This window comes from Mya arenaria, chromosome 15 (assembly GCF_026914265.1).
Source record: "Mya arenaria isolate MELC-2E11 chromosome 15, ASM2691426v1".
Taxonomy (NCBI): Eukaryota; Metazoa; Mollusca; class Bivalvia; order Myida; family Myidae; genus Mya; species Mya arenaria.
Genome location: NC_069136.1, coordinates 14239916 through 14266319, shown reverse-complemented (window position 1 = coordinate 14266319; position 26404 = coordinate 14239916). Strand labels below are relative to the sequence as shown.

Below are 26404 nucleotides of genomic sequence, written 5' to 3'. Positions count from 1 at the left end.
GTTAATATTTAGTGCTTCAAAATATTGTGTTATGCATTTACAAAACAAAAGAACGATTGACGAATAAAACTATGTAAAATTATCTATATCAAAACCGAATGGCTTAATATGAGTTGTAAACTAAACCAATATTTTACCTTTGCACATCTAGTAGTTTGTTGGTGTGTGACAAGGGAGCTCACTGCGTTGCACCTACAAGAACCCTAACTATTAATCTGTTGTCTGCCACCAAAGATGGCGGCTTGCACAGAAAAGCCAAAAGTTCTTGTTTTAGGAGGTAATTTGTTTTGCTACGATTATATAACTATATATTGTTATATTCAAAAGAAATGGTTTTATTGATCATAAGTAATAATTGAGTTTCATCTGACAGAGTAGCGTATTTACTCGAGAGTCTCAGTGTCTGAGTCTGTTTGACTTCAGCCTCAAAATCATTACAGTAAATTAAAAAAAACAATATATCACTGCTTTATGCATGAAAAAATTGGTAATAGCAGATATCCTATATACCTATTAAACAGAAGATTTCAAAGTAGCTAGTTTTAAGACAATCTCCTTTTAACTAGAATTGCATGATACCGTTATCGAAGAATGACACAGGGATGATAAAATTCCGGATTAATCCGGAATTCCGGATTTAAGGCCCCACGGATCGATTTTGAGATATATGTAAATCTGTTGAGTTTTTTCTAGGGAGGGAGGGGTACAGGGAGCGATTCGAGCTATGTTCGAACAATATGGGTACGAAAGGTGAGTTTTCCGGAAGTGAAACTGTAAAGCCGGAAATTAACGAACCTATTTACGTCTTGGCAATCGAGCTATATGATTGGTTAAGATAGTGTCGGGTGATTACGGAAATTACCGATAGGACAATAAGAAACTTGTATCCGGATGGTTCGTATCCGGATATGACAGACGACGAAGATTAATAAAAGAGTATTGGAAAATCACGACCACCACCAACATCTAAAAAACATCGATTCGTCCATTTAAAGGTATATTTGCTATTTAGTTATCAGAGAAATTCCCGAAACTTTACTTTTAAAGTTAATAGAATGTGTTAAAACTGAGGATGGCTTTTAGCATATAGCAATATTTCGGACATCCCGATTCGGATTTTTTTGTAATATAAACGATTTTTATTTTACAAATTTTATTTGGCCGATTGAAGTTTACGATGTAAACCGTTTCTTTATTGTTCTCATAATGGTTGAAGCATTATTTTCAATAAGAAGTGGCTGTTGACCATAATGGACAGTTCAATTGAAAATCACTATCCCACACATTCAAGGTGGCTGTAACAACCATTAAGCATTAGATAAGCAAGCAGTGTTTTTATCCTTTTACCAGTTCACCAATCACTTTTTATCATATTACCTAAATTGTGTTCATTTTTATACCCGAGTTCTCACTTTTCTGATGTGATTTGCCTCATCAGTGTTTTATTTTTTTCTCTAACAAGCCGGTGCGCACTCGGAAGAGGGGTTGACATTAAACAGAGATAGATAGATAGATAAAATTGGGTTGTTTAAAATTTAAAGAAAAAATGAATTAATAGTTTGTAGTAGTAATATATATTAAGTAAAGGCAATCAGTTTATTTTCTATTTGAGACAGTTCAACAAATTTTCTTGAGGACCCAGTTTGAGTGAGATTTAATGTCTATAGTTGTAATTTGTATTTCCAGGTATGTTGATGGTTCCAAAAGTCAGGGATGAACAGACACCTCAGCCAGTGCATCTGGTTGTTCCTGTCAATGACCAACAATTCAATTCAGAGGCCATGATTCTTGGATTTATGGCTGATCATGACCTTCTATACTCCCTGGTACCACATGTAGTGAGTCTTACTTAAGACATTTGCCAATAATACAAAAGCTCTCAGCGAATTAAAACTTCAAAGGTGTACAGCATCATATAAGATGACTTACGGAGAGGCAAGCCATTTCAATGATGAACTTGTGGAGGAGTTAAGTGATACTCGGTTTTGTTTGAACTTAGATGAGTCAACAAACACATAAAATGAGAAAACTGTTGCAGCTATTTGTTGAGACATTTGTCCTCCTTAAAAATTACAAGGGCTGATTCTGAATCAATTTTCAAGGAATATGAAAGCCTGTTTGAGAGACTTAAACTGCCGTGGGACAATCTAGAGTGTGTGCTACTGGTAGTGATGGGCAATCGGCTGAATTTTACAATCGATTATCGGTTACAATCCGAAACCATCAACTGATTAGACATCGGCTATAATCGGATATTATAGAGCAGTGGTTTTTAGTAATATACTTGAAGTAAATGGGTATCTCTTTGTCTATGTACGCTGAATTTTATGTATAATTCAAAGAATAGAAATAACATATTTATTTTTCATGATATAGCACTTAAAATCATAAAACAGAAACAAAACTATTTTCTAAATAAAAAGCATAAACAACAAACTGAAATGTTCACATCAGAAAGTCACATGTATGAATCTACCAGTATGACTCTAAGTTTTTGTTTAGAAATATTGTCTGGTCAATGAGATCTGGATTCATCCTACATCTCTTCTTGCTAACCACCTGCCCAGCTAGGCTGAAAACTCGCTCACTAGATACAGATGAAGCCTGGCAACATAGGTACTTTTTGGCCAACTTAGACAATCTTGGGAATGATTCTTCATGATCCCTCCACCACCCCAGGACTGTTTGTCCGGGGTCCACTTTGGTGCCTAAGTATCTGGAGACCTCCGCTTCAACAAGATCAGTTGGATCCTCATGTGTAACCCCTGTTGCCTACTGGACACCTGTAACATCATGAGGAGAACAAATCTGGCTTAGAGACCAGAATACGTCAACTTGTCCCTCACCTCATAGACATTGATGGTGACACAGCCCGCCATGTCCACAACGGTTACCCTGCCAAAGCATTTACAGTCCCATTTGGATATTACTTGGAATAATATATATAATAATATTATATTCTCATCAAATGTGCAGATAATGGAATAAATACTCTTATGTCTGATATATAAAATTTGAATAAATAACGCTTTATAATAAACATTTGCAAGCTTGATATTTGATATGTTATTCATTATTAATTATCAAACATCCCACAGTATAGACTATTAATGCACAGGCATTTGGTCATAGCCAGTTGAGTTTTAATGGGAAGTGGACAACTGAACCAAAATGTAAGGTACATGTCTTATGCGAAGTGTGTGAAGATTCCTGATAATTGTTCTGATTGCGGAAGTCTCCTGTTGGACATAATTATATCTACCAAACCGAAAGTTGTAATCCTTGAACACTATTCTAAGGCAAAAAAGGGTATTAGAAACCCTGAAATACTGAAAGCTTCGGGGGGCTTCAACCCCCTTGTCCCCCCACCAGGGCTTTGCCCTGGACCCATCGGGGGCCTTTAGCGGCCCCCTGAACCCCACGCAGACATTTTCAGGATTGGCAACTTGGCCCTGTTATCATCCCTGATGACACATAAGACAGCCTAGAGATATATATCTTGTACTCGCAACCAGCTTGTAGGGGGGTCCAGAAGCATCCTCCCCTGTATTTTATTGGTGCAATTTGGCGTATATTTCATGCCTTTTTTGTGCTTTTAAACGCTACAATTTTACACAAATCACATGTAAAATTCAAACAAAGATTAAACATTCCGGCCTTTTTTCAACCATTATGTCTTGTACTGAACTGTAACATTTGCTTAGTATGTTATAATTATGGGTACTATTGTGCCTTACCCTGATAAGGGTTGGGTTTTTACATCAAATTTCGCAATTAAAACATTTGTTATTTTTTCAGTACTACGCTCTGGAGTATTTTGTTAAGCTAGGTACGCCACTGTAAGACATACATGTATGTTTTAAGGTAGCCCAGGGTTCGACACTAACGTTAGTCAGGTAGTCGGACACTACCAGAATTTTGATCGGACTACAAGAAATTGATACTAGTCAATAGTCCGTTGGACTACTAGAAAAAGTAAATATCACATCAGTTAATTGAGCATAAAATTTTTATTACGTTAAAATCTACTCATTTTAAAGCTTGCCGAAGATGGCAGAGCAGTTCCAGAACTGTACTTCTCGTAGAGCCTTTTCGATCAATGTTTAAACCAGTATATAAAAAAAACAATCTGGCTTATGTGTTTATCTAGCATTAGATATATCTCTGTTATATAAGTTCTCTTGCAACATACCTATCGCAAAAACTTAGACATGTAGTCTGCAGTATGAAAAATCAGTGGCCTAATGTAAGCTCATTCCATAAGGCTTGGGTACCATGAGCGCATTCATTGACTTCAGGGGATGGTCAGGATTTACGTACATGAAAGATTCAGCCTTTATAGGTACTAACTTTAACCGTAGAAATCTGTTCCAGTATTCTAGTGTTAGGGTTTTAGCCAGGGTTCGAAAAGGACAGGGTGCTGCAGAAAACATTTTTAATTTCACAGAAAATGTGTGGTTACAGGTATTGTGCTTAATTGTAGAATAATGAATTTTTTTTTAGCTCTACTGGGCAAAGGCCAGAAGAGCTGATGCAATGGTAATGTGTACGTAGTATGTGCGTCTGAGCATTCGTGCGTCTGTGCTTCTGTAAACAATTGCTTGTGAACACGATACAATCTTCAGTTTTGATTGTATCTCGATGAAACTTGTACAGTATTTAGATATCCATTAGAGCTCTGTTCCATTTGAAAACCCAGATCCGCCCATGCATGCCTAGATTATGGGCCTTGAAAGTATAAAAATCCATGCGTCTGTAAACAATTGCTTGTGAACATGATACAGTCTTCAGTTTTGATTGTATCTCAATGAAACTTGTACAGTATCTAGATATCCATTAGAGCTCTGTTTCGTTTGAAAACCAGCCAGATCAGCCTATGCATGCCTAGATTCCATGCCTTGAAAGTATAAAAAATCCATGCGTCTGTAAACAATTGCTTGTGAACATGATACAGTCTTCAGTTTTGATTGTATCTCGATGAAACTTGTACAGTATTTCGATATCCATTAAAGCTCGGTTCCTTTTAAAAACCAGCCAGATCCGCCCATGCATTCCTAGATTATGGGTCTTGAAAGTATAAACACATGCTATTTTTAGCTAAGTCTATTTTTAGCCAAGTCTACATGAGCGAAGTCTATTTTTAGCCAAGTTTACATGTAAAGTCACAAATGCTTGTGAATGTTTGTTCAATTTATGCCCCTGGGGTCATTACTGGCCACGCCCCTGAGTTCACAGGTTTGGTATACTTTGATTGGGAAATGTTAAAAACCTTTTTGTCTGAAACAGCTATGGCGATCCTTGCTATTTTGAACAAGGCTTAATTTAGTGGTCTACTACCATGATTGTTCAAATTATGCCCATTGGGTCAAACTGGCACTGCCCTGGGGGTCACAAGTTTCCTAATGACTTATTTGAGAAATATTTTCAAAATCTTCTTGTTTCAAACCACAAGGCTCATACCTTTGATTATTTGTTGTGGAGCATTTTAAGATGACTGTCTAGCAAAACCTTTAAAATTATGCCCCTTGGGCAAAAGCTGGCCCCACCCCTTTTGACTTACTTTTTAATTTTTAAAGCTACAGCTATGAAATTTTGACCATGTGTACAGTATTGCAAACGAGCATCAATGTTGTCCTCCGATGTCCTTGACTTTGACCTTTTGACCAACTTTTTATTTTTAAAGCTACAGAAATGAAATTTTGACCACGAGTACAGTTTTGAAAGCAAATATTTTTTACCTCCAGATTACCTTTACTTGGCACATATTAAAATAGTTCATGCAACTAATCTACTTACAACACCTTCTGTCTTCAGATGTTGAACGTGCAGCATTTTCAGCTAACTCAAACACAAAAATTGAGCTATATATTTGTTGCCTATTAATCATACGTACATGCTCTGGATTGAAAATTACCACAAGAGCCATGCCAGTAGAGCATAGGCCCTCTTGGGCCTCTTGTTATCAAAACTAAAGAAGTATTTTATTATATTAAGCATTTAATTCTTTGAAGGCATAAGAGTAGCAAGCTGGTCTCAATGAGGGCAGAAAGTTGCTACCCATAAAAGGACAGGGTGCAGCACCTTTCCATAACGCTTTAGCCAAAACCCAAAGTGTTCAAGCAGTTGTAGATTTGAACCCTGCACTGGCTGCAGTTTGCTTTTTTCTTCTGCCCAAGCTTGAAAAAAAAATCTTATTTTTGTATTTATTTTAGACTTAAGTCTCATATTTTCCATATCTGACACATCATGCAGTGAGCCAAGAGTTACAGCCCTTGACTTGGTGAAAACTGAAATGGCAAATTGAATAGCATTCAAGTATAATATATTAGTATTTTGTTTAAAAAATGTACAATGGAAACATTTAAGTGTTCATGATGTTTGTTTTTTAGGTACTGGCTTTATTGGCAGAAATTTTGTCCAGTTTCTGATAAAGAATGACCTGGCAAGCAAGGTAATAAAGTGAACATTGTAACAAACATTAATGGATCTCTGTGCATAATTATGATGAAACTGCTTTAAGCTGCACTCCCACAGATTTACTGTTTTTACAACTTATTATTTTTTGTCGTGCAAATATTTGTGTAAATATCTGCAAACCAATTATGAAAGATTGCTGACAAAAGATCCGATCGCAGATTTTCATATTTCCGTTCGAAAATTCATGTTTTATGGCTTTAACCGCTATTAACGGTTTAAGAAATATGCATAAAACATCAATTTTTTAGCTTAAATATCAAAATCTGCAATGTAATTTTTTGTCAGCAGTCTTATATTTATATCTGGTTTCCATGCATTTTCGCAAAAATGGCTCTTTCCAACACTAAAATTGTTGTTAAAACATTCAATATGTGAGAGTGCAGCTTTAAAGGTTGATTCAAGCACCTCCCCTGGACCAAATATCTTGAAACTTTTGGAGCATCCCAGGTTTAAGCTAGCCTCACTATTTTTGTTTTTCTCTAATATAAATAAGATAAACTTATTTAACAGTTTATACATTTTAAAAATAGGAATAATCTTAATTAAAATTATATACCATTGTTTTTTTATCAAAATCAAATTTAAGCATGTGTTTTTACGTTTAAATTGAAATAAGCTTCTTACTTGTAGGCCTGTTAAGCTGTAAGATGCACTCTTACTCACAAATAAGATTTAACACATTTAATACATTTGTTTTAATAAACCAAAAAAGGACAAAAAATGTCGAAAACAATGGTTCTTTATTAACAATATTATTTATTGTGGTAAATCTTTTTTGGGAATAAGAGTGCAATTTTAAGTAAAGTATGCAAAGGATCCATTTTAAAAATAAATAAATATTCAAATAAGTTGCATTTGTTAATTATTTTTCTCGTGAGATTATCAATCTTTTTCAAATTTTCAAACACCTACATCAAATATTCATTGTTTGACATGTATCGCCCTTCTCAGTAGATGAAGAGCACATATACATTGGATAATATGCAACATTTGTGGTATACATTTTAGATCCGGGTTTGTGATAAGGTGCCTCCACAAATGGCCTGGATGAATGCCTCACACAAGGTAAAATAAAATTGTTGGTAAGAAGGAAAAAGTTGAGGGATTGTCCTAGCCAATGTCTGTGTTAATACACAAACTGTTGAAGAAAAATAAAACTTTCTGCATATTTTCAACAATGACAATATAAAATTAATGCTTTATGGTATATAATTTATCAGATATGTTAAACAATATGTAATCTCTAGCAATATCATGGCAATGAAAATGTTAAAACCAAAATCTATGTTGTATTACAGTGTGTGACAGTACTATATGGGCCGATTGTTCAGAACTTTGTTAAAGTTAACAATCATGTTAAAATCATTGTTCTTAATCTTAAAAGGTGAACAATTTTGTTACAATATATGCTCATTTATTTAGATAAAACATGTACATCTGAAACCAATGTCTCAAACCATGTTAAAAATACTGTAAATCACAAATAAAACCTGGTTAGAAATACTGTAAATCACAAATCGAACCTGGTTAGAAATACTGTAAATCACAAATCAAACCGGGTTAGAAATACTGTTAATCACAAATCAAACCTGGTTAGAAATACTGTAAATCACAAATCGAACCTGGTTAGAAATACTGTAAATCACAAATCGAACCTGGTTAGAAATACTGTAAATCACAAATCGAACCTGGTTAGAAATACTGTAAATCACAAATCGAACCTGGTTAGAAATACTGTAAATCACAAATCGAACCTGGTTAGAAATACTGTAAATCACAAATCGAACCTGGTTAGAAATACTGTAAATCACAAATCGAACCTGGTTAGAAATACTGTAAATCACAAATCGAACCTGGTTATAAATACTGTAAATCACAAATCAAACCTGGTTAGAAATACTGTAAATCACAAATTGAACCTGGTTAGAAATACTGTAAATTATGTCTAAAACCTGGTTAAAAAAACTGTAAATCACAAATCAAACCTGGTTAGAAATACTGTAAATTACCTTTCAAACCTGGTTAAAAAAACTGTAAATCACAAATCAAACCTGGTTAGAAATACTGTAAATCACAAATCAAACCTGGTTAGAAATACTGTAAATCACAAATCAAACCTGGTTAGAAATACTGTAAATCACAAATTGAACCTGGTTAGAAATACTGTAAATTATGTCTAAAACCTGGTTAAAAAAAACTGTAAATCACAAATCAAACCTGGTTAGAAATACTGTAAATTACCTCTCAAACCTGGTTAGAAATACTGTAAGTCACAAATCGAACCTGGTAGGAATACTGTAAATCACAAATCAAACCTGGTTAGAAATACTGTAAGTCACAAATCGAACCTGGTAGAAATACAGTGTAAATCAAAAATCGAACCTGGTTAGAAATACAGTAAATAAAAAATCTGTCCATTCTAGTTCTCGAGGAGTAAAGATATGAAAGTTAACAACGATGAATTTAACATCGTGGTTAATTTAAACAAAGTTCTGAACAATCTGCCTATTATGTCAAAACATCTGCCCGCATGTTTTCTTCAGTCTTGCACTTTCATCCCTCAGGAAAAAAGCAAGCAATAGGGCAATGGTAAAAATCTGCATGTGGCTCTATTAGTATTGTTCCAACTAACACACTTATTCACTATACTGAATACGTTTTTCTGTAGGTGAATTTGACCATGTTATATGTTTTTCAGGAGTGTTTTGCAAATCCACTAGTTGAATTCAAGCATGCAAACCTGATCAGTGCAAGCTCCATGGCTGGCGTGTTTACTACAGCAGGTGGAGAATTCGATCTGGTCATAAATCTGGCTGCAGAGACCAAGTATGGTCAGTCAGATAAGGTAAATCTAAGAGTTAATTGTATGAAGCATGTTGATAAATTTGATAATAAAACATTTTCCACCGAGCAGTGAATTTGAAATTTGAAAGAGCAAAAAATTTGAAAAATAGTCACTGGACTCATGCAAATACCAGCATCTAACTCCTGAATATTCTTTAAAGGGACTCTCTCTTGGTTCAAAAATACACTTCTTTTTTATTACAAAATAAAGTGAGGCAAATGTCAGTGTTAAAACTAAGATACTGACAGCTGGAACCCTTCAACAAATGTTGATATATGCTCATATATTGTCTATGAAGACCACAATTTTCAATAGCGTTACTAACTCATTTCAGCCTTGTTGCGTGATTGTTTTATTGACGTTATCACATGATGTTATCAATGTATCGTTTGAAGGTCAAAATATCAATCACTGTTGTATACGCCTTGTGGCGTATTGGTTAAGGTGTCTTTTGTCTAATTTTTCTTCTGAGTGTTGTTTGAGTCTGCTTAACTATTCAGAATAAATCTTTTGAAAGGCCCCCAATGAATGCAAATTTAGAAAACCTGCCTGGTTCCCAAAACCTAAGAAAGCTGGTGTCATTGCATCATGTGAGCATATCATCAAATATTTTTCTTTTAAAAGTTAACAACGATTTCATTAATCACATTGTTCACATGAACAAAGTTTTGGTTTATAGGTCTGTGGTTGTATTTACTCTGTATAGTATTATTATCAATATCTGGGAAAAATGGGACATCTTAAATAAACTCAAAACAACTCATTTGGTTGGGAAATATCACTTATCTTTTGATTAGTTCTGCTAGAATAATGGCGAAACTTTTTAAAACAAGAGCATAAGGTGACCCAAAATGCAAATTATATTTATGTGAATTTTGGGTTCCTGTCTTGTTTTGGTATAATTTTGAAGAATATACAAATTTATACCAACTATTATACTACAAGCAAGCTTCAACCTCTACCTTGATATTTCTTAATTTCAGTTAAAGTTAAGAACAAAATTGCAAATTGCATTTACTTTCACATTTAAGGTATTAGCAAGGAACTTATAATGAAATAAGTCTGATCAAACTATGCAATAGATGGGGCCAAGCCTCAGATTTTTCCTTCTAAATTTAGATGTTAATATGTTTGATTATAAAACATACAGTCAAGCCCCTTTGACTCAAACTCGCTTGGTTCGAATTCCTCTTTGTCTTGAACTAGATATAAAGGACTGATTTCTTTATAATGAAGATAAACATTCCTGTTTGGCTCGATTTTTATGAGGTATTTTCGCCGAATTTTACACAGGTGTACCATGAAGGAATTATGAATCTTAGTTTCAAATTGTGCTATGGAGTTGTCTTTCTTAATTAAGATGTTTATGATACAGATATATGTTTGACTATGAAACATTTTTAATAAATAATGATTTTACACAGGTGTACAGTGAAGGAATTGTGAAACTTAGCCTAAATTGTGCCCGGGAGGCAGCCAAGCGTGACGTTGGTTTCTATATTGAGATGTCTTCTGGACAGATGTCCACCAGTGATAAGGTATGAAACTCCCGTCCCTCATCCACGATTAATTGTGACCCAAAACCTATAGACTAAGCCTTAAAAATCATAAAGCTGAAAATTGTTTGCTAAATAATATTAATTGTTTTAATCTTTCTTATTCAACATGCCGCAGAACAATATACCTTGTAAATGTATCAGTTGTGAATTTAAAGGGACTATACACCAGATTGGCACCAAATTTATTTTTTTTTGTAACAAATCTCAGGACAATTATTTAATAAAATGTTTGACTCTTTGATATCATAATTAAAAAAAATAACAAAATGTAAAACGAAATAGAGTCAGAGATAGGGTTCGAATGGGTGTCGCCAAAATTGCAGGCCAGTGTTGTATCCACTGTGCTACAGGCTTACCCTAAAAGGTTGGAATATTTAAACTATATACCTAACTTGGAAATATCACGTGATAACATCGACTAGCCAATCACGCATAAGGAATGTATTCTACTAGGTAGACATACCTAGTAATCTTTTTTAATGGAAAAATACGAAAAAACTGTGAAAAATAATTTAATTGTAAACTATGTGGTACTTCAGTTAGTAAGTTTCAATGCATTGTACACATCGATACCAAGTTTATGTCAGTTTTTGACAGTATTCTTTCTTTTTTTTTAGCTATTTTATCATATGGAGTACAGCCCCTTTAAAGATGCAGTTTTGAAATAACCACAACTAAATTGTGTTTATTTTTTTTAACAAGCATGTAATCTTAAATCATAATTATTTCTAAAATTCTAAAATCAACAAAAATAAGTAAAAAAGCTTTAAAATAAAAGAGATTTGATAGGCAGGAGGATTTGAACCCATACTTCTGTATTGCTGGATGAGGTTTTTACTGCTTGGCAACTGCAGCATTAATTAACATAAAACTTAAATACTGCAATTTGAAAAAGATTGAAAAGGAAATTACAAAATTGTTTGAATCTGCATCAATTATTAACATCTAACATAATGTTTTATTAAAAAATAAAATATTAGTATAATATTCCTATGAAGGAAAGATTAAGACAAATCCTTTGATATGGCAAATAAGGATTTATTTTTAATATTTTACACAGCAATATATTATTATGCCCCCCTTCGAAGAAGAGGGGTATATTGCTTTGCACAGGCATGTCGGTATGTCGGTCGGTCGGTCGGTCGGTCAGTCGGTCCGTCGGTAGACCAAAGCTTGTCCGAGTGATAACTGAACAATTCCTGGACGTATGGTCATCAAACTTCACATGAAGGTTGGGCCTGACCAGTAGATGACCCCTATTGATTTTGGGGGTCATCGGGTCAAAGGTCAAGGTCACAGTGACCTTTAATGGTAAAATAATTTTAAAGCTTGTCCGAGTGATAACTCAACAATGCCTGCACACATGGCCCTCAAACTTGACATGGAGGTTGGGCCTGACCAGTAGATGACCCCTACTGTTTTTGGGGGTCATCAGGCTAAAGGTCAAGGTCACAGTGACCTTGAATGGTAAAAGGTTGTCCGAGTGATAACGTGACAATGCAAGCACTCATAGCCCTCAAACTTGACTTTGAGGTTGGGCCTGACCAGTAGCTGACCCCTATTGTTTTTTGGGCTCAATGGGTCAAAGGTCAAGGTCACAGTGACCTTGAATGGTAAAAGGTTGTTCGAGTGATAACTCAACAATGCCTGCACCCATGGCCCTCAAACTTGACTTGGAGGTTGGGCCTGACCAGTAGATGACCCCTATTGTTTTTGGGGGTCATTGGGCCAAAGGTCAAGGTCACAGTGACCTTGAATGGTAAAAGGTTGTCCGATTGATAACTCAACAATGCCTGCACCCATGGCCCTCAAACTTGACTTGGAGAATTGGCCTGACCAGGAGATGACCCCTATGGTTTTTGGGGGTCATCTGGCCAAAGGTCAAGGTCACAGTGACCTGGAATGATAAAAGGTTGTCCGAGTGATAACTTGACAATGCCTGCACCCATGGCCCTCAAACTTGACTTGGAGGTTGGGCCTGGCCAGAAGATGGTCCCTATTGATTTAAGGGGTCATTGGGCCAAAGGTCAAGGTCACAGTGACCTGGAATGGTAAAAGGTTATCCGAGTGATAACTTGACAATGGCTGCACCCATGGCCCTCAAACTTGATATGGAGGTTGAGCCTGGCCAGGAGATTGTCCCTATTAATTTTAGGGGTCATTGGGCCAAAGGTCAAGGTCACAGTGACCTTGAATGATAAAAGGTTGTCCAAGTGATAACTCAACAATGCCTGCACCCATGGCCCTCAAACTTGACATGGAGGTTGGGCCTGACCAGTAGATGACCCCTATTGATTTTAGGGGTCAAAGGTCAAGGTCACAGTGACCTTGAAATTAAACTCGACAATTCTTGGACCTATGGTCATCAAACTTGACATGGAGGTTGGGCCTGACCAGTAGATGACCCCTATTGATTTTAGGGGTCAAAGGTCAAGGGCACAGTGACCTTGAAAGCAAACTCGACAATTCTTGGACCTCATTCAATTGTCCATATAATCCTGACAACATGGCGCTCAGGGGGGGGGCATAATGTTTGACAAACATCTCTTGTTAAACATAAGTTTTTATGATATCAGCAGTTCATAGAATACCTTTGGTCGGTCTGGAAATATCCAAAAATACTTCATGGAACACTGACTTCATAAAACTTCAATGCAGCCTTTACATTCTCACATAGACTAAAAGTTGTCCCAGTAAACATGGCCTGACAACAGCTGGATGGTAGATTGTTTTAAAACAATGGTAATATAAAACGTTTGGTATTATATAAAAATAAAACACACTCTAATGGCCATATGGCATTTTAAGGACCAGCCAGTCAGCTAACACCTTATATATATATACCTTAAGGGGCTGAATGTCCGGTCCTTTAAATGTCATATGACCCTGTGAACTATTTCTTTATAATTGCTTAATGCATTTATTTGATCCTAAGCCCCTTCTCAAATATTGGATGTGGAAACTTTCTTTTTATCATATTTATTGCATTTTCAGTTCAGGTTATACAGGGGAAGAGGTAGAATGGATGTTAGATTGTCGATTGGTTTCTTATGTTTCTGGTTTTGTTCTACACTTGTATACCTTCTTAGCAGATTTTTTGCATGTTACCCAACAGGTAAAAATTATTTGTAAATGATGGTAGGAAATGGTTGAAGCCAGACAAATCATCCCATGCCATTTTTGACTAGATGGACTAAACCTCCCACATCATTTGCACAGGGTGGACAAAACATCCCAGATCATTTTGACATGGTAAACAAAACATCCCATCATGGACATAAGATCCCATAAATGTTTGTCAGTTTGGACACACATTTATTAGTTACCACAACAAAAGTTTGTTTTTTTACAAATAATAAAATCATTTCTAAATGTAAATGCTTGTTACCTAACTGTTAATAGACTTTGAGTGTCAAAATGATCTGGGATGTCATTGCTTCATAGATAAACCATTCATTTTCTTTTCTTTTTTTGGCAATTTTTTATAGACAATGACCAGGTCCTTTACTTCACTGGTTAAGAGGTGTTCAAAATGTGTGTGTGTTTAAGAGCACTTTGTGTATTTTTTGACAGCCATATTAATGCTATGGCTGTATTCGTCTTTTGAATTAACATGTTAAAACGTATTTTTATTTTATTTTGAGTTTTTGAGTTGCTTTGTTGAAATGTTTTTTTCAGTGTTTTTGTGTTACTTAAACAGTGTGTGTATACCACATGATAAATCTCGTCATAAATGGTACATCGGAAGGCATGATTTTGTTTTGAATGTTGACTTAAAACAAACATTATACTTCTTGTTCTTCACTTTATAAATGAAACAAAGGGCAGTAAAGCCTCGCTTTCGTTTCATTACATGAGTTTGATTAGGTGGTAAGTTTCGTCAAACAATTTGATGAACCTGTTTCCAAAATAATGTTTTGACAGTGCTCCATGTTTCATTTAAAATGGTGAATAAATAGTCAAGTTATCTCTGTTTAAAACTTTTATTTGAAGCACAATATTGCCTTCCAACTAGCATTTACGACATAATTTACCACATGGTATACATACACTGTTAAAGAGTGTTTTTGTTTTATGGTGCATTACAGTTTTAGCACAAGAGTGTTACACATGTCTGATTATCATAGAACTGCCAATTTTTACTGACTTAAATTATCATACAACAGTGTTCAATTTTCTGTTTTGAAATATGCCTGTCAAGTAACTAAGGAATAGATTGCAAAATTTGTCAGTACTCCTATTTTGGACTCAATTTTCAGTTCGATAAAAGTAATAAAAAGTTAGAATACATTGAGAAACAGCTATATTCACTTGGAAAAATGTAAAAAATCAATATTTTTAACCCAATTTTTGTCATTTATTAATCTAGTTGTCATTCATTAATTTAATCCTCTACATACAGATTTAACTTGAAAGTTCTAGGTACTACCAGGTATATGCTTCATACCAATCATATATTGACTGCATGTTTTTCACTTTACAAATAGAAGGCAATGCGAGAGGACATGAAGGCAGAGCCATGGACAAACCTGGCTAACCACAAACTCGAGGTAGAGAAAGAGCTGCAGAACATTCCTGGTTTAAAGTACTCCATAATAAGGCCAGCTATTGTGTATGGTTTGGGAGACAGGCATGGCCTAGGTATGTGGATGAAATGTTTTGTTAGGGGTGGAGGGAGGGCATTATAAAATTTTTGGTCTAAAGTATGCCATAATAAGGCCAGCCATTGTATATAAACCAGGGGCATTAAGAAGACATTCATGCTGTTAAGTACTCCATTATGAGGCCATCCATTGTATAAGGTTTGGGAGACACCATTAGGCATGTGGATGTTATGTTATGATGAAATGACAATATATCTAATTGAAAATTGGTGCTAAGCGATACAAGTTTTGCCTTAAAAGCCCTTCATAATATTTATGTTATAAAAAAAGCCTTCATACTCAGTGGTTGAGCATCCACTTGCGTTGCAGAAGAAAGAAAGACTTTGTCCCAGTAGCTTCCTTGCCTGGTGCCCAGCAAAAGAGGGACATACTTGGAAATTTGGAGTGGTCAGTACTTGTAAACCAAGGAAAGATGTTTGCTATTACAGGAAACATCTTCGTTAGGTTTAAAAAGAACTGAGTTATCCAAATTTGCCAGTGTCCTTCCATGCTATACACCAGGGCCCCGTTTCAATTAAGATTTCTAGGCTTAAGATCATATATTTCCTGGCGTTACCTTGTTTTGTGGCGTACACTGCGTTCCAATGAAAATATCCTAAGGACATTTATCGCAAAGATTCTGCCCGTATTTTATGGTTTACCTTTGCACTCAGAAGCAGTGTAAAGTTTACCACTTAGATATATTATTGAAACGGGCCATGGCTCATAGAAGAACCAAGAAGTCTATTTGAAAAAGAGGTGGTGTGCCATCAGAATCTCCTTTTTCTTAAACCTTAATGATTGATGACAATCAAGATGTGACAGATTTACAAAATCTATATAAAATGTCGATGGAAATAAATTCTGTTTTTTTTTTCAAGTAATAATCTTGTCATTAAGCAGTACATTAAAAACTCTGAACCATTTTTGTTAATTTCATTGTTGTTTTGTGGTATGTTTCAGCCCCAAGACTCATCATTGGTGCAATATACAAATACATCCAACAGAAAATGAAGGTTAGTTTAAATTTTCAAGGATTTAAAACATTTTAATAATAGAAGTTGGTGGGTTGACAAATAAAGATTTTGAGCGAAGTAATTGCCCACTCTGTAATGTATTAGAAGATATTGTTTGGATTAATTGCCACCTTTAAACAAATATAAGATTAAAAGATATGTATACCACAACTTTGAACTGAACCGTTGATTACAGATTTATTTCAAAAGAATGTTTCTATTTTCGGTTACAAAGCAATTGCTCAGGGGAAGAATTTTATAACTTTGTAGTTAACGAATTGTTAATCTTTTTACTTCTAAACATCTTTTTACTTCTAAACAAAGAGAAATTGTCTTTAAATGATAATACAGTATATTGATATGTGCTTGCAAGACACATTATAATTTTATAATAAATATTTATAAATGTAATCCCTTGTAAACTGAGTTTCAATCGCTCATGAACTGACGACTACAGCCAAGAAATATAATATTTAATAGTTTAAATGATAATGTTTTATAAAAATATATTTCATATTTCTAAACTCTTGCCAAGATAATGATTTGGCCCCATTTTCTTCAAAGTTCCTAAGCATAAAAAGATTAAGTATCTTATTTCATTATAGCCAAAAATTCTAACTAAATCTTAATTTCACTTTAACAAAATTATTTATTGTGATTGTCATATAAGGATAATTTCCTTTTAAAGTTTAAAAAATTTTCACAATGTAAATGAACACAAATAACAGCAAACCAAAATATTGCGTTTATAAGGGGCTGTGTTTCCAGTGCATATGACAAGTATGATAGTAGAATCTACATTTTCCCTTAAAGATGCTGTGGACGAAGCAGCTACGTATGAACACCGTGCATGTTGAGGACGTGTGTCGGGCCATGTGGCACGTGTTGTTGCTAGGACAGTCTGGACATGTGTACAATGTGGTGGACAAGGGGGAGACAAGTATGAACTTTTATCTTTTCTTTTTTATAGCCATGGACGACCCCCTTTATTTGCCCCATAATGGAGACCATTGGGTCGAGGCCAGCATCATGAATCAGTTTTATATACACAAGATATTTAATTACACCTTAGAACATAAATATCACCTGCCATGCCAGAGTTATGTAAGAAAATTATCACGTTTAGGTTTTAGGGGTATATAGATACGTTTAAACACATATATTACTCTCCATACTATAGCTTAGATATTAAGTACTCATCATGTTTAGGTGTTGTGTTTAAAGGGATATGTAAATATTGCTTTAATAGAACATAAATATTACCCACCATGCAGAAGTTATGACAAAAAATCATCATGTTTAGGTTTTAGGGGTATGTATTTGATCTAAAAATACTACCCTTAATTAATTGACTGAATGCATACTCTATGTGTTTGTAGCACAGGGGATGATCAGTGATCTAGTTGCCCAGGTGTTTGGGATACCATACGAGTTCCTTGGGTCTGTCAAGTCAAACCTTGTGCGTGTGAACATGTCCGGTGTGGTTGAGGATATCAACGATAAACACATGGCCCCCTGGGCAGAGGCGTGCACCAAGGATGGTATCACAAACACGCCTCTAAATCCCTTCATTGATCAGGTAGGATCACTGGCAGTTCCAGCGCTGTTACCACAATAGTATCAATACTGATAAACGTTATTTTAGTGCAAATGTTCAATAATTTGATATGACAATGAACACAGATTTCACTGCAGTAATTCCCCTTTTACATTTAAATACATGGTTTCTGTATTTTGCAGAGGACAACTACATTGTACAATTAGACAATATCTTTTAAGAAATAATAAAGAAATTATAATGAAACCTGATTACAGTATTTATAGCCAAAATGTCTAGGTCAAGTTAAGTTGTTAGATTAATGGCCTAAGTATCACCTGAGTTTGCCCTTATATACATTATAGTACATAATTAAGTTATTTTTCCTTTTTGGGGTAATTTAAATAGACAATATTTTCAATTTACAACACTTGTATGCCCCTTTTACACTCAAATTAATATTATGTTTGGTTTGATAATCAAGGACGCTTTCAAATATGTGACATATGTTATGTTATCGAATTCTAGTTTTAAATGATCAAGCTGCTAGGCATGTCCATGTAGGTTTGTGCAAGTTTTCTTAGCAAATGTGTGATGTTGAAATGCCACTAAAATAACATCTGGTCAGTATCAACTTCTTTCTCATTGTGTGTTTTACAGGAGTTACTGTACAACAAGCCAGTGTATTTAGATGGCAGTAAGCTGGAAGAGACTGGCTTTACATATGATACTCCAAGCTTACAAGTGACCCATCTACAACAGGTAAGTCATGCTGGCATCAAGGTTCATTTTTCGACAATTCAAGCTTACAATCTACAAACATTTAGCCATGATGGCTGCATGCGTCATGCACGAGATACCAGGCTTACAAGTAACCCATCTACATCAGGTAAGCCATGCTTTCTTCATGCCTTATGTATGGCTCTCCAAACCTAAAAGTGAGCCATCTACATCAGGTAAGCCATGCTTGCTCCATGCCTTGTGTACGGCTCTCCAAACCTAGAAGTGAGCCATCCTCATCAGGTAAGCCATGCTTGCTTCATGCCTTATGTACGGCTCTCCAAACCTACAAGTGAGCCATCTACATCAGGTAAACCATGCTTGCTTCATGCCTTATGTACGGCTCTCCAAACCTACAAGTGAGCCATCTACATTAGGTAAGCCATGCTTGCTTCATGCCTTATGTACGGCTCTCCAAACTTACAAGTGAGCCATCGTACGGCTCTCCAAACCTACAAGTGAGCCATCTACATCAGGTATGCCATGCTTGCTTCATGCCTTGTGTACGGCTCTCCAAACCTACAAGTGAGCCATCTACATTAGGTAAGCCATGCTTGCTTCATGCCTTATGTACGGCTCTCCAAACTTACAAGTGAGCCATCGTACGGCTCTCCAAACCTACAAGTGAGCCATCTACATCAGGTATGCCTTGCTTGCTTCATGCCTTGTGTACGGCTCTCCAAACCTAGAAGTGAGCCATCCTCATCAGGTAAGCCATGCTTGCTTCATGCCTTATGTACGGCTCTCCAAACCTACAAGTGAGCCATCTACATCAGGTAAACCATGCTTGCTTCATGCCTTATGTACGGCTCTCCAAACCTACAAGTGAGCCATCTACATTAGGTAAGCCATGCTTGCTTCATGCCTTATGTACGGCTCTCCAAACTTACAAGTGAGCCATCGTACGGCTCTCCAAACCTACAAGTGAGCCATCTACATCAGGTATGCCATGCTTGCTTCATGCCTTGTGTACGGCTCTCCAAACCTACAAGTGAGCCATCTACATTAGGTAAGCCATGCTTGCTTCATGCCTTATGTACGGCTCTCCAAACTTACAAGTGAGCCATCGTACGGCTCTCCAAACCTACAAGTGAGCCATCTACATCAGGTATGCCTTGCTTGCTTCATGCCTTGTGTACGGCTCTCCAAACCTACAAGTGAGCCATCCTCATCAGGTAAGCCATGCTTGCTTTGAACCTCATGTACGGCTCTCCTAGCTTGAAAGAGACCCATCTACAACAGGTTAGCACTGCTAGCATCATGTTTTATGTTCGACTCTCCCCGGTTTCAAATGACCCACATACAGTAGGTAAGTCATGCTAGCTTAAGGCTTTAGGTACGATACTCCCAGCTTACAAGTGGCCCATCTACAACAGGTAAGCCAAGCTGGCTTTTTGCTTCATTAATACTCCCTCCTTTTTACCCAGGTGATTTGTGTGACAGTGATATACACGGGTGCATAGTTAAGAACAAGGGGCATTTCTGACCATGGTTCCATCCTGTCTATGCACAATTATCCACAACCATACATAACTGCTATCTCACTCAAGCTGGCATCCGTGGATACTCCGGTGGTGGCGTAATGTACTAAACTTATCCGAAAACTGCCAGCCTGGACCACACACCTATACCTACTGTTGATATGATGATTTTGTCTACCATCTGCGTGTTCTTTTCAGATTATTCTCATTGTGTTATGGACTTTAGAATTTCTCACTTATAGCATCCCCAGTGCATCAATCTTGGCAGAGCTATCTCTGTGCAATCGTTAGCTAGTACATCGCTGTAAAGAATAGAAAGTTCTGTGCTATAATATTGTAATGCTGCAAGGTTCCAGTTGTAGTAAACATAGCATATATTATTATGTTAAATTTACCTGCATTTTAAGTCCTTCTTTCGTATCAATTACAGTACCATTTGTTTGAAATTTAGTTTCTTTTGTTGCAGATTCTGGATGACTATTCAAAAATCCACCTTTTCCCACAATGCCTCTTATCAGGGAAAACCACTCTCAGTGATCAATTGCCTGATCTGGATATCAGCGATGATTTACCTCCCCTGGAAGATTTGAATATTGCCAATGGCAATGACTCTTGATCAGCATACGCTTGTTTTCGGAAAATCTGTTGGAAAAGAGTTGGATTTAAATGAGCTGAAAGAAAATCTAAACATGTGTATCATACATAAAAGAGTATTTTAAGTCATGCAACGTATCGTAATAAGTTGTATTCTAATGATGTTTTACATATTTCTGTGGTGTTAGGTGTCTCAATTTCTTTTGATGAACTAATGTGACTGGGAATGGTTGTCAATAATTGTTCATAGGCAATATAGTGATGGATAAAGTACATTTTGCTCAATGGGTGTAAAACACTGATGTGTTCTACATTACTTTGTCATAAAGAGATGCTTTATCATCTAAAACAATCCGTATCATTCTGATCAATTTTGAAAAGCACCCAAGGGCTAGTTTGTGTTGTAAAGTCTGTCTGGAATTTACCAGGAATATTTGTAAATTTCGCTAGTCTTGTATTCTACAATTAATTATTTAAACAATGATATATACATGGACAGCTGCTCTTGTATTCTACAAAATCGCAAAAGTCAAGCAAGCTGAAATTAATTAGATTTATTGACTGCTGGAAATAAAAAAAGCTACTATTTATAGGAATATGTTTTTATGGTTTTGGCTTGAACAGACATAAGTATTTGCACATATGAAATGTTTCTGTAATTCAGGACTCAGTTTTGATCATAAAATATTGAAACCGTAAAAATTATACAATGTGTTTCCTGATTCATTGTGACACAATAGCCTAATGCGCATACACTAAGCATTTTCGCAAAACAACGCGAACGGAATAGTATGTTTTTCGTCGAGTTTAAATGCTTTTGTAAAAAAAAGTATAGTTATTCCGATGTAACAAATTTTAAGGTATAAAATAAAAATAATTACTCTGTTAGTCTATAGAGATGTTGAATTGTATGCCTGCGTACAACGAACTAAGACCTAGACAAGCAAACCCAAACTGTCAACTGAATAACATTGTATTTCCCTATGTATCGGTCATGTGGAGTGGCTAATAAGCTCTGTACTCATGTTTATATTTGCTGCTCTGTTGTTGTGTTTTGAAGAGAATTAATGAAGTATTATATTGTTGTTAACATAAGCCATCTGGTTCAAGTGTTTAATTGTTTTCGATAACATTTGAATCTTAAGAGATATTAAAATGAAACTTTTTATCCCCGATGATAATTAGCATATATTGATGTGGATGATTATCACTCACTCTTGCTCAAATATTTCATTGGTCTTATTTTTAAGAAATTAAAACCAGACTTGCATTTTCATCCACTTGTTGTACTTCTGCAGCCAGTTGTATATCACTTGGATAAGTTGTTTACTGGTTATATTTAGTATTGTTTTCTCATTTAAACGATATGATTGGTTTAGTAATAGACACTTTGACCAAGTCAAAAAATCAGCAGCCAACTGTAAAGTACTTGGATACCTTGTCGACAGGTTATCTTGAAAACAAAAACATGATTTGAGCTCAGATAAAAAATATAAGCGCTATTTTGGCGCTGTTTTAACTGGGGAATTTGCGGCCATGTAGCTTTTAATTGAAAAAAACAACAACACATTAACATGGGCTTATATTTTTTTATCTTTACACTAATCCTGTGCTTTGTTTTGATCATTAAAGTCAACCGAGTTAAACATATGAATGCATTATATTTTAAAAAAATCATTTTGCATCGGCCTATATTGTCCCCCTTTAAATTTGCACATTTTAAATGATTTGATTGGTTGACATTATATTTTGGATAAATATTTACCAATCGATAAACATTTTTGCTAACTTTGACATAAATATTAACAAGTATTATAGAATTGGCTGCGGCAGTGTTTGTTGTTATCATTTATATAAATTGTATTATTGTGAAGTTGTCTGGTTGTTTGTGGAAAGGTTAATAATATATTAAGTAATAATGTTGGTACTATTGTTCTCACCTGGTGATTTTGTAAGTCATGCATTATCTGATGTTGTCAATTGTTTTGTTTTCTATTTAGATTTTATTTGCCTGCGTGTTGCTCACTGGTGCATTATAAAAAATATGACGGTGTCCGTGAAAAAAAATGTGAATTTATATAGTTTGTTTATTTTAGTTGTTTTGCAATTCCTTCATTGAAACACCTTTATGGTCAAAAGATATGTGTTACCTTTTTGTGTGTAATAGTTTTCGTTGTTTATTATTGTTGGGAACTACTGCCAATATTACTTTTCAAGATGTTATGATTCATTATCATTGTTTGTTTATATTTGTAATCATCTAACGTTGGAGACTTTGAAAATGCTTTACCGTGGCATAGGAAGTTGTGCTTGACATTTTTCATGAAGATAACACAATCATAGAACATTCAGAGATAAATCTTCGCTTCAATTTAAACATGAATGATTTAGTATAATTCACTTAAAACAAAATTGTTTTCCGGTTGAACATCGTTTCTATTATATCCTCAGTCTGTAATTCGATTTAAAAAGCTTGAGATAGAGTCATGGCCTTGGCAACATCATCGTCAATGACGTCGGCGAAAGACTAAAACATTTACCTCGACAATTACTCATACACAAGATGCTTGAATGAAACATGTTACACTTGTTGCCAAAGATAAAATGTACATTTGAAGCAAGGTTTGTGACTCTGACTAAAGCAGTATCCCTTGTTTAACTAATAAATAAACAAGCATGGGTGTTCGTTCCGAGGCGCTCCGTGACGCTCTTGTATTTTACATTATGTTCACTACTTGCAAAAGTAAAAAAGGCTAAATTATTAATTGTAATTCCCCTCTTGCTTATCTTTAAAATTGAACTAGTTTTACATCCTTTTGAATCAGTTGTATTTTTACACATATCTAGATGGGGTTACGCTGTTCAACTGACAAGTTGTACCGACTTAAGGCTGTTTTTTGACAGACTGCATGTTTAGCAGTTTCGGATATATTTTACGTTTTTAGTTATTATTCTGTATACATTATTTACATGTATGCTATGAAACTCATACTTGACATTTGCTTCGTAATGTTTTATTATACACATTCCATTGACCAAAGATAACTCACAAAATCCTTTCCAAAGGTAGATTTTGTGGACAGTATTTGTTAAGAAAATATGCAGAAAAAATGAACTTTTGACGGTGGTATTTGTTTCATAATAAAGGTCAATTCAACCCAATTACCATTCCGGTCTAGTGTATTATCTCTGTCCGGTCCTTTATTGCCCACTTTTATTTCGTATTAAATGAAATTAACGGAATAAACGACGAGGTGTACACCTTATTTCCGTATCATCTGTAATATTCGCTTTTTGTACACATTACGTCAGGACCCTATCTGCCTGTTTTTTTAGCTCTACTGGCCAAAGGCCAGAAGAGCTTATGCGATGGTAATGTGTACGTAGTATGTGCGTCCGTGCGTCTGTAAACAATTTCTTGTTAACGCGATACAGTCTTCAGTTTTTATTGTATCTCGATGAAACTTGTACAGTATTTATATATCAATTAGAGCTTGGTTCCTTTCGAAACGCAGCCATATCCGCCAATGAATGCCTAGATTATGGGCCTTGAAAGTTTTAAAGAAATGCTTTCTATTTTTAGGCAGGTCTGCATGAGCGAATTCTATTTTTTACTAAGTTTACATGTACATGTAAATTAAGGGAGACAATTTGCAAGTCTAGGATTAAGGGAGACAATTTGCTTTTTGCTTCTGCAGTTGATTTTGTGAAAAAACTCTGCCTTGTTCTTGTTGAAGGCCCAAAGGCTTTGAATGTTTGTTTAAGTTATGCACCTGGTGTCATTCCTGGCCACGCCCAGGGTTCACAGGTTTGGTAAACTTAAATCGGGAAAGGTTTGAAAATCGTTTTGTGTGTTCGTGCATCCATCTCAGCACAATTGATTGTGAATGTTTGTTCAAATTGATCAATGTTGTCTTAGGATGCCCTTGACTTTGACCTTTTGACCAACTTTATTTAATTTTTAAAACTACAGAAATTACTGTATTACTATGAGTACAGTTTTGAAAGCATTTTTTTGTCAGATGACTTTTACTTGGCACATATTAAAATAGTTCATGTAACTAATCTGCTTACAATACTTTCTCGACTCAGATGCTGAACGTGCAACGTTTTCTTGTAAACCAAACACAAAACATAAACTATATGTCTGTTGCCTTTTACCCATACATACGACATGCTCTTGATTGATATGACCACAAAAGCCATGCCAGTAGAGCATAGGCCCTTTTGGGCCTCTTGTTTTTACATATAATTGCATATTGTCATGATGTCTTAAAAATGTCATAGCTTGACTAAATCTTTTTGTTTGTAAATGGGATAAAGTCAGGTTGTAAACCCACAAATGATCAGTCTTATTTGTATGCCTTGATATATACTAACTTTTAATTTAACCATTTTTCTGTCCATTTATGATATATTAAAATAATATCAATATATATCATGGCATATTGTCAGGATGTATACAAAAAATTCTAAGTCTGGACCAAAATGCTTGTTTGTAATATATACTGGATATAGTCCATTACGTACATTACGATGTACCAAAAACCAAATTTGCTTATTTGGAATATATAATGGATATATTCAGGCTATATACAAAAAAAACCTTGCCTATTTAGGATATTTATTGGATAAAGTCAGGCTGTACAAAACATGTTATGTCTGAAATGAACTTGCTTCTTTGTGGTCTAAAATGGCATATTGCATTCTAAACATGATAAGTCAGGACCAAAATTAATTGCTTATTTGTGATATGAAGCGCGGTTTATTATAATGACCTTAACAATAAATGTACTTGATAAAACGTATAAATGCATAGTATGCCAAATTTGACCAGGCTTAAATGGATCATATCGAATTGGTTAGTGGGCTGAATCGACCCTGATATCTTGTAACAAAGAAAAATCATTTTTGAAATCATAACATCTCTTTAGAGCATGGTTGTACTTTTTTCTTTGACATATCAATTGTTCATAGCTCGTTTGCTCAATTAGGCAGAAATTAGATAGGTGAATAGAATATGTTCATATGTTATGCCAATTTGTAAACAACTCTTTGCCCTGTATCTTTGAAGAGTTTTTTTTTCTTGATAGAGACTATTAAATTATGGCAATATTTTTTTTAAACAAAAATAACTTAAGCAAAAGACACAAATACTGGTTTAAATTATGAAAAATAAGGAAAATCAATTCTACAAATATGTATCCGTTGTTGAATATTGTGCTCATTTTATTGTATTGTTTATTAATCAGTGATGTTGATTAAATTTAGTTGAACATTTGAATAAAGCTTTAATTACGGTTATATACTCTTGTGTTGATTTGTCTCCAAATATGATCTCTTTGCTTTGTACGTACCTTTTTGTTTCTTTCTTCTTTTTCACCGTCCAATTTTCCTATCTTCTTATTTGATTCTTCTTAAGTGTTCTTCAACTTCTTTTCAGTCCTCTTTTTGGTTATTGTAGACACACCC

The 26404-nt window shown here is 35.1% G+C and overlaps 1 protein-coding gene across 1 annotated transcript; it reads left to right on the top strand.

Annotated features, from left to right (window-relative positions):
- Nucleotides 1-234: 234 nt before the first annotated feature.
- Nucleotides 235-26236, top strand: LOC128219954 (uncharacterized). Its single transcript, XM_052928159.1, has 11 exons — nucleotides 235-277; nucleotides 6390-6451; nucleotides 7486-7542; nucleotides 9176-9322; nucleotides 10747-10860; nucleotides 15369-15522; nucleotides 16488-16540; nucleotides 17354-17480; nucleotides 17920-18119; nucleotides 18738-18839; nucleotides 20805-26236. Exons 1-11 carry the CDS (start codon nucleotides 235-237, stop codon nucleotides 20952-20954), a joined length of 1209 nt encoding a protein of 402 aa, XP_052784119.1. The 3' UTR covers nucleotides 20955-26236.
- Nucleotides 26237-26404: the final 168 nt, after the last annotated feature.

Bases quoted from the DNA above. Each gene is read 5' to 3' on its own strand.
- LOC128219954 (XM_052928159.1), top strand. From the start codon at position 235: ATGGCGGCTTGCACAGAAAAGCCAAAAGTTCTTGTTTTAGGAG. The intron at 9,323-10,746 runs GTAAATCTAAGA...GATTTTACACAG, and splicing joins AGTATGGTCAGTCAGATAAG to GTGTACAGTGAAGGAATTGT. The intron at 16,541-17,353 runs GTTAGTTTAAAT...TTTCCCTTAAAG, and splicing joins ACATCCAACAGAAAATGAAG to ATGCTGTGGACGAAGCAGCT.